This window comes from Metopolophium dirhodum, chromosome 1 (assembly GCF_019925205.1).
Source record: "Metopolophium dirhodum isolate CAU chromosome 1, ASM1992520v1, whole genome shotgun sequence".
Lineage (NCBI taxonomy): Eukaryota > Metazoa > Arthropoda > Insecta > Hemiptera > Aphididae > Metopolophium > Metopolophium dirhodum.
This window is the reverse complement of record NC_083560.1, coordinates 37,199,851-37,210,218: the sequence shown is the minus strand read 5'-3', so window position 1 is coordinate 37,210,218 and position 10,368 is coordinate 37,199,851. Positions and strand designations below refer to the sequence as shown.

The 10,368-nt window shown below is 27.0% G+C and overlaps 1 protein-coding gene across 1 annotated transcript; it reads left to right on the top strand.

The window, feature by feature from the left end:
- The first annotated feature begins 3,301 nt into the window (after positions 1–3,301).
- On the top strand, positions 3,302–4,003 carry LOC132937668 (uncharacterized). The gene has a single exon (XM_061004397.1). The coding sequence runs from the start codon at positions 3,302–3,304 to the stop codon at positions 4,001–4,003; it is 702 nt and encodes a 233-aa protein (XP_060860380.1).
- The last annotated feature ends 6,365 nt before the right edge of the window (positions 4,004–10,368 follow it).

Sequence of the window (10,368 nt, the reverse complement as noted above, 5' to 3'; positions counted from 1 at the left end):
TGCATTTTCATTCAATTAACCTAAATTAACCTAACACAGTTAAAAATTAAACTATCATAAAAATCCTCATACAAACACAGATAATGTTCTTACCATCAATAATTATAAACCGATTCGTCTCTACCAGCATAGTGCATATTACGTCCACTCGGGACTTATTGTACGAAAAAAATTACTAAAATATTATAACCACCTCCATTGTACAGAAGAATATAATGAAATATTATGATGGTACATTTTTACATTCATTGTTTTTCATTAGTTTATGTATTTTACTCATGGTGCATGTTTATAATATAAAACATCATAGTTGGTATAAACTAATATTGGCCAAAATGCATTTTCTGAGCTTTTCATCAAAGGCAACCATCAATTCCAATCACTAATTTAATGGTTTCAATTGAAAATTGTTTATCAATGTACTTTATTGCACTGTATCGTACATCAAAATAGGTTTTTGATATAATCTTTCTGATATTAAAACAACGTTTTCCTCTGCGCGCTTCAAAAACATTTGAATGTCCATGGTACTACACGAAATAAAATGACTCGTATCTCGATAGCATCACACGTTCGACTAAATAATAAGCATATAGTAACATCCAGCGGTCGTCAATAACGCACACATTTATCTAAAATCACATTATCGTTTAAATCTAATTTAATAGCTGTACGCAAACGAGTTGTCATTTTTCAGTCCCACCTACAATTATTGTAAACCAAACGATAAATTCAAAACCCAGGACGTTCTAAAAAGAAATCATAAAAAAAAGAATATATAAATTTAAACAAACAAAAGGTTCAGACGGAACGAAATTGTATTAACATTAATAGAATAGAAAACTATAAAAATTGAAAATTGATATTGTCTATGTATAAATAACTTAAAACAAATGAGAATATTTTTAAAATTATATCGTGTATAGAAAATGATAAAATAAACATTTGACGAAAATTTAGCTCATGGTTATTATAGCTTGTGAATAACGACCAAATAAGAAAATTATTGCATGAGATTTTTTTTAATTTACGGGTGAATATCCCATGTCTAGCTTCAAAATATTTATGATTTTATAACTGAAACACGTAGCCGACTATACGCTCTTGTCGTTCCGATGATTAATACTCCTCTTTGCGACGGTCAATGTAATGATCATAATAAATATTATAGCTGGGACAAGCGTAGCCGACCATACGCACTTGTCATCCTGATAAAACGCCTCGTTACGATGCGAATATTGACACACACAATAATAATAATTTTATTTATATTCGATCATTTTGGAAAATAATAATAAAAATTACTAAGTTATTACAACTGTTTAATCGAGACCAGTCGTGTGGGATGAATGGTAATTTTAGCCGGCGAAACGTACTATTTTAAAACAAAAAAAATTATCGTTTTTTTTATCAGTAGGTAATTTATCTTTACAATATTCCGACACTAAAAATAGAATTTCAAAAAAATGTATTAACATACGACCGACTTATAGAGCCGTTTGTATAAAAAATATATATTATTTGATTGATATTTTCAAACTTATATACATTTTTACATTATTTAGTTTTCTCTATTAAAACGATAAAATATATAATTTTTTTTTATTTAGCTATTATATTATTCTACATGAAATAATGACATATTATTTTATTTTAATAATTTTTTTTTAGTATTTGCTATATTAAGTTGAAATTTTAAGTGTCTTAATCGTTTTTGAACTTTGAAGGAATGATACTTAAATTTACGCAGTCTTAACAATTATTCAATATAAACATATTTTAAAGGAAACTGATATATTAAAATTTTTTAATTCAGATTCAACTGTAGTTATTTACAATAGTAATATGTGCTCAAACAACTTTTAACGTTAAATCTAAAGAAAATCAATTTCAGCGGGGGGAAGGAGTGAAATACATTACGCGACTATTAAAAGTTTTATTTCTAGTACAAAAATCACTGTTATCACCACCGATATTGGCAATATTTTATCCGTATTGTTTCAAATTTTTCATGATAATTCGTGAGCCGTGAAAATATTGTGAACACATAAAGGAGCCGCAGTATGAAAAATGTTGAATACCTCGACGTTGAGAAATTTAAATGACAGCGAAAGGGGACGACCTATACTTATAAGTAATAACTATATGGAATGTACCCTTACGCTGCCATTTTATTTTGTTTGATGACAATATAGGCAATTTGAAATAACTCTGTATATTGAAGCAATGAGTTTATGCGTTTTGTTTTGTTTAATGATATAGGTTATTATTATGTAATGTACGTCAACATCAGGTAAGTACTACTGAGCCCATCTCAACCAGGCCGAGGAACCACTCGTTCCTGAGTCCTGACACCGGAAGGGAAATCTGACGCCGTAAAGTTAGCCGATCTCCTGGGGAGGGTCATCGCGTCGTCAAACGAATTTCGCAACTGTAGTTACAGCTCGATACAACATCAGTTACTGGCCGTTCTGCGGTCTCTGGGATATGTCCCTATCCATCCCGATGGCACAGATGCATCGCCGCCATAGACCTGATAATAGATATATTATATGTAATCATATTACCATCAATTATCAGGTATGTGATCGCCACCGTCAACCGTCGAGTTACATATTAAATCTGTTCCGAAATATATAGATTCGTAATGCGGATCGATAAAAGTAAAAAAACGCAAGTCGTCTTATTTCTGCGTAACACAGTATAATGACGTCATAATATAGTACTTTGTTTGTTATGTTTTTAAACATTATAAATAAAAACATTCATAAAATGACAATATTAATATCCATGATTATGGACAACAATATATAGGTAATGCGCAAAACTCTTTAACAATAATAATATTATTATCGTATGGTACATTAATGTACATTAACTAACCAATTGGTACCTACTACCTATATATTATTATAATAGTATAAGCAATCAAATTAAATTAATAATATAATTTAACAAATTGAAAATTAAATCACATGCATAGATTTTTTGTAACTACTGTAAAGTGTATAAATTATGCGTTCTTCTGTTTAATGTCTAGTCAGAGCCGTGCCGTGGGGGGGCCTAGGGGGCACATGCCCCGGGCGCATGGTTTAAAGGGGCGCCAAACATTTTTATAATATTTTAAACTTTACATAAATAAAATATATGAGAAAGATTATTGTTTTAGGTCATTATTTTTTGTCATGTGGGATAAAATATTGAATCAAATATATCGTGTAAATAAATTATTACAAAGCTCAAATATTCCAATAGATCAGGCTTCAAAAAGGATAAATTGTTTAAATGTTTCTTCCAAGTAATGCGTGATAGTGGAAATGAACAAATTAAAACTGAAGCTATTAGTATTTGTGATAAAGTTGGAATAAAATCTGAATTAAAAATCAAAAGGACAATAAAAAGGAAAGTTATGAGTGGAGAAAATTCATCGGGTGAAGATATTTCTGCAGATCAATTTTTAACATTGGAATACTACAAAGTTCTTGATAATATGATGGCTCAAATGAAATGGAGGTTTGAACAATTATCAAATATTGCTGATGATTTTCAATTCCTTTCTGCTCATTCACTATCTGTTACACGAGTTGAAAAATTGAAAAAATATGCAGCTGATTTAGCTATCAAATACAACGAAGATATTGACCAGGAAATAAATAACGAAATCGAATTTTTTAAATATCAAGTAAAAGCAATTTTACCAGACTTAAACGCAACTGCTTCAAATATTTTAAGCGCAATTAAAAAATATGAACTTGATTCAACTTGTCCAAACTTAATGACTGCATATAGATTGTTTCTTACCATGCCTGTTACCGTCGCTTCCGGGGAACGCTCTTTTGGTAAATTGAAACTAACTAAGACGTATTTACGGTCAACCATGTCGCAAAACAGATTAACCAATTCTGCAATATTATCAATTGAGCATGAAATAAAAAAATGCATTGATTTTGAAGACGTCATTGAAGATTTTGCTTCAATAAAGTCCAGAAAAATTAAGTTTTAACTATATGATACTTATATATGATACGCTCTTATGATACGTTTGTAAATATAACATGTATATATAATATAATTTGTGATTTTTATCATTTTTAATTATTTAATACGGTATAAATTAATAAATTATACCTAACTATTTTGTTTAATTATTACTATTACAATTAACTTTAGTTTTTTGTCAAATTAATGTTCAAAATACGTTGTAAAAAAAAAATTAAATTAAATTAAATAGGAATGAATCGCATTATGATTAATGATAAATAAAATAGGGGGCGAATATTTTTAATTTTGCCCCGGGCGCCAAATCGTAACGGCACGGCTCTGTGTCTAGTGCTTTAATACAAATATTCAATGCAGAATATGGTCTATAAATTTGAGCAATTATGGCAAAATTAAGTTTTATAGATTATAACATTATGACGTAACATTTGAAATGAAAACCTATAGATTAAATAGTTTGAATAGTTAATTAGTTTAATGCAATATGTTTTCATAGTTTTAAGTAGGTATATCAAAACTTAAAAGTATATTGGTACCTATAGTTAGATCTTTCTCTTGATAATAATAAAAGTAAAAGTATAATATTTCTACCAATGGTCGTTGACCAACTTAATAAAATGGCAAATATGGATATTGATTCATCGATTGTTAATTTACATCTCCCATAAAAAAATGTAAAAATCAAACCTTAAGTAGGTACAATAAAAGACAAATAATCAAACCAAAACAATTTAAAATAATATTTTGAACATAATATTACGAAACAAGGAATGAAGTCATTACAATAACAGGAGAGGAACATTTCGAGATACCTAACTGTATTTTTCATTATATTGGATAATACATATGTGCAATATTTTATTTTTCACAAATGTAATGAAGAAACTATTTTTGAAGTTTTATATTAAAATTATTTTCACTGCACTAAATTGTTTATTTTCATTGCATTTCTCTTGGACTTCCTTGTCATAATACATTAGATGTAAAATATAATTTCTAATTTAATTGTCTTATATATTATAATATCTATATAATTTGTATAACTTTATATTTTATATTCCAACTCAAGTTGAATATCTAAAACGTGTGTTTTTCCTGTTTCTTATAATTAATTTAATTTGTTAAAAACTTCAAGTGTGTAATGAAAACTTACATTTTGTATGAAGGGGTCGTTATATTTAAATGTTAAATATATGTATATACCAGCTGATTCCGTGCACTTCGTTGCCCGTTAAATGTACCAACTCTATATTATGACTCGAACTTTGTTCAGTTTATAAGACGGATACAACAAATGCCCAGGTGGGTGTCCTCTTAAGTGCCGTTAATATAAATATACATATTTCATTTAAATATTATCTTACACTCTGTACTTTTGAGGCTGTATCTTAGTAAATAAATAATATATTATTATAATACTATAGTATTACCTATAGTACCTACTACCTACTACCTATTCAAGTTCAAGTACATAATTATACAACTATTTTTCGTCATTTTACCCTAGTGATTTTACTACGAGAAGCTATAATTATACAACAAAATGGTAATAATACATTTTTTAGACTACCTATGTTCACTTACATAAAAAATATTTAATATTTTTAGACTTGATATATTTTTTTTATATTTCTCATGTACCTATTTTAGATTCTGAGTGAAACGATGAATGTATTGATTTTACAATGATGTGTGTTTTTTTTTTTATTTTTTTTATTTTTTTATTTTTGTGTCTGTGTACACGATAAGTAGTCGAAATAATGCTTCGATTTTCGACTTCAGTATCTTGTTCGATGGGAAAGTGAATATCGTTGGTGCATTGGGGAGGTCAGTAGTTTTCAAAAGCGATGTGAAAAACAAAAGAAAAATTAAGGAAAAACGGGAATTTTTACGCAAAATCGATTTTTAATAAAATCGATTTTGGTTATTGGTGTAACTCTAAAACAAATGACCGTAGATGCATGAAATTTTCACTGGTTGTTTATATTTGCATTTTCTATACACAATACAATTTTGAAAATAATTTGACTTTTTTTGAACTGTTTACGGACATTGTCAGTTTTCAGTTTTTTTAAATTTTTTTTCTATAAATATCAATAAAATTTTATTTGTTGGGTAAAAAAGCTTGAAAATTTAATAGAAGGCTCCTAGGTTATTGTTTCAAAGGCAGATGAAAAAAATTAAAAATCCTTAGTCACAGTTTTTTTTTATACACGTTTAAAGTTCAAATCTTGAAAAAATACGGAAAAATCAAGAAAATTTGCAAATTATTTTGAGTTAGAAATTCATAAAAAATTTTCTTTTTAAATCTAAGATTTTAAAATCTAATACAAGATTCCTCATAAGTTTGTCTAACTTTATCAAAAAAAAAATTTCTACAAGAAAGTCAAATTAAATTTTTATGAGCGTTTTAAATTCATATTTTTACAACATTAGATATTCACTCGATTTCTCATGTACCGATTTCCTTATTTTCTTGTAATTCAAAAACGAATAACTGTAGATACATGAAAATTTCACTGAATGTTTATATTAGCATTTCCTATACACCATACAATTTTGAAAATATTTTGACACTTTTTGAGCTGTTTACGGGCATTTTCAGTTTTCAATTTTTTTAGTTTTTTTTTCTATAAATATCAATAAAGTTTTATCTGTTGGGCCAAAAAGTGTAAAAATGTAATACAAGACTCCTGATATATTTTTACAATAGCAGTTGAAAAATATTGAAAATACATAGGCACAGTTTTTTTTTATAAGCATTTAAAGATCAAATTTGGACAGAATTTATCAAAATCTCGAAAATTATCAACCATTGTAATTAATAAATTATAAAATGTTCAGTTTTTATAGCTAAGGATTGAAAATTTAAAACAAGATTCCATGTAAATAGATAATTCGGTTACCAAAAAATCTAAAAAATACACAAGCACAGTTTATTTGTATAGTCATTTTAAGTTCAAATTTGGACGAAATTACATAAAAACCTAGAATAACTATTTTAGTTATTTTGTTGTGATTGTATAATATTATTCGTGGGCACTTGAAACTTCTAATTTGTAATATTTTCATCGATATATTATGATGATAGTATCACGGTTTGTTGTTGATGTATAACGCGTTATATGTACCTAATGGATATTGTGATATGATTAATTTGGAATTTATTATAGGTCAATTTTTTTTTTAATACCATAGATAAGTGTATAATATGTCTTATACCTAGACTGACATATCGTCTCCACTCAGAATCGTTTTTCTTATACAATGATATATCATTGAATTCAAATTTAATACCATCCATTATACAGTGACCCACTTGTAACCTACAGTACAGCAGAGCGACATCCACTTGCCCACCTTTTTTTTTTCGTGATACAACACTAAATGCGATTCATATAATTTTGTTACATTATATTATTATTAAGTTATTTGTATATATTAAACATTTAAATATATAAAACTAGCTGATCCCGCTGGCACTTTGTTGCCTGTTAAATGTACCAATTCTTCAAACTTTGTTCAATTCGTTATTTAATATTTGGTGTATTGTGTATGTTGTATGGTGTATGGTGTTCAAAATTTATCTTAACTTTTCTGTTGCTCGGAATAAAAATTCTGATTCGCAGCAGTATATTATCAGTTAGGTAATCTACCTGCAGTAGATCGCGGACCCCGTGCTGTTTGTACGTAAGTGTACAAAATTGTACCAAGTTTGTCATTTTTACTTAATTCCACCTACGGAGGATTAATATAATCAATTAATTCAAAAGCCTCACGCTTTTATCGAAATCGGTTTGCTGGATCTTGAGTTATAAAATGTATTCAAAATTTACACTTATTTTTATATATAGAGAGAGATATCAGATGAATTTTAGATTCTAAGCAAATGTATTGCTTTTCAATGATGCGTGTTTTTTCCACGTACATTAATGAAATTACATACTGAAACAAGTACTTGTCCTAAAAAATTAAATGATACCTAATAATTTGCTAATTTTTTTGTTAATAATTGAAAGTGTATTATTCCGAATCTTCAATAACATAGTACCTATAAGAATATAATATCTATTACTTATCTATTTTAAATAATATGTTATTATATGCTAAAGTTATCTACAGCAACAATAGTGAAATCGAGGTCAATGAATAGTAATGATATACATTATTAAAATAAAAATATCTACCATATTGTTGGACCAAAATCATACGATTGCTATGAATAACAGTAGGACGACGAACTTCGTTGTTGTTTATATATTGTTATAATATTAGAGTAGACCAAAGATGAAGTCTTGTAGTGAATCCTTTTGTTTTTATAATTATTGACGTATGTTTTTTCCACAATTACCGTTTGTAAATACCTACTTAGTTATATGTGTCAATATAGTAACCATTGCGTATTGTAACAAATATGTGTACAATAATATATAATACTGGTCAACACGATTTTATATTTTTTTTTCAGGGAGAATATCGATTAAATTTCCTTGGAGCTATGCGTTGTGTTTGTATCAAGTAAAACAACAAAATTAACTTTAACTATTACGTTAGCAAAATATCTGCCCACACCACGAAATCAAAGTAAACTTTAACCAATAGCACTCCAATAGACAATTAATGCAAGTGTATAATTATTGTTGTTATATTAAACCAATTATTTTATATTGATAAAGTCTAGTTTTTATTATTATTTAATGTATACACTATATAATATAATATACTAAATTAAAAATTGTATACGAATATAGGTAGCAAATACATCAATTAATTAAATTGTTGAATTTGAAAAAAATAATTCCGAAGTAACAAGAAAAAACTAGTTGAATAGACTAAGTGTGTGCAATAATTTAAACATATTACATTTAAATTGTATCCCATTAGTATTTTATCAAGATTTGAACTTTAAATGCTTACCACACAGGGTGTTACCACTGGGTATCTTCCCTAATCTAACTACTCATACCATATTTTACCTTTCATATATCAAACCTACTTATTATACAAAAAGCATGTATAGATTGTAGATTTCTTCAAATAAATAAAAAAAAAAAAAAAAAAAAAAAATGCTTATAAAAAAAAACTGTGACTAAGGATTTTAAATATTTTTCAATTGTCATTGTCATTGTAACAATATAGTAGGAGGCTTGTATTATATTTTAAATTCTGAGCGGAGCGCTTAAGTATTGATTTTGCGATGATGTCTCAATTTTTACTTTTATTTTTTTTAACAAAAGGCTCCTTATAGGTTAGGTTAGGTTATGTTAGTGTTATTTAAGAAGAAAGTTAAGCCTAAAAATTCACAATAGTTTTTAATAAAAGTCGGAAGTTCAAAATTTGACAAATTTCAAAACCACAACATTTTGTAAATTATTTTGAGTTGGAAATTGATGAAATTGCATATTTTATATTTTAGATTTAAAAAAAGCAAGTAAGTGGATATCGCTCTGCTGTACAGTAGGTTCCAAGTAGGTCTCTGTAATGGATGATGTTAAATTTGAATTCAATGATATAATATCATTGTATAAGGAAAACGATTCTGAGCGAAAACGGTCAGTCAGCCTATGATATTACCAAGTATATTTGATGATATTATTGTGAATAAAGTAATTTGTAAATAACCTATTTACGTAAAGCCTTGTTTTAAATTTTCAATCCTTAGCCAAAAGAGTTAAACATTTTATACATTTTTAACTACAAAATAATTAATAAATTATGTCAAAATTCTAACTTTAAATGCTTACAAAAAAAATTGTGCCTATGTATTTTTAATATTTTTCAATTGCTATTAGAACGATATATCAGTGGCCTTATATTAAATATTCACGCTTTTTTACCCAACAAGTAAAATTTTATTGATATTTATAGAAAAAAAAAACTAAAAAAATTGAAAAATGATAATGTCCGTAAACAGCTCAAAAAGAGTCTAAATATTTTCAAAATATTATGTTGTATAGAAAATGCTAATATAAACATTCAATGAAATTTTCAAGTACCTACAATCATTCGTTTTTTCATTACAATAAAATAAGAAAATTGTTACATGAGAAATCGAGTGAATATCAAATGTTGTAAAAATATAAATTTCAGACGCTCATAAAAATTGAATTTAAGTTTCTTGTACACATTTTTTTTTTTGATAAAGGTAGACAAACTTATGAGTAATCTTATATAACATTTTCAAATCTTAGATTTAAAAAGAAAAATTTTTATGAATTCTCAACTCAAAATAAAACCTATTTACCTGGCACCTTGTTTTCAATTTCCAATCCTTACCTATAAAAGTTGAACATTTTATACATTTTTAACAACAAAATAGTTATTAAATTATAAATTTGATAATTTTTGTCAAAATTTGAACTTTAAATA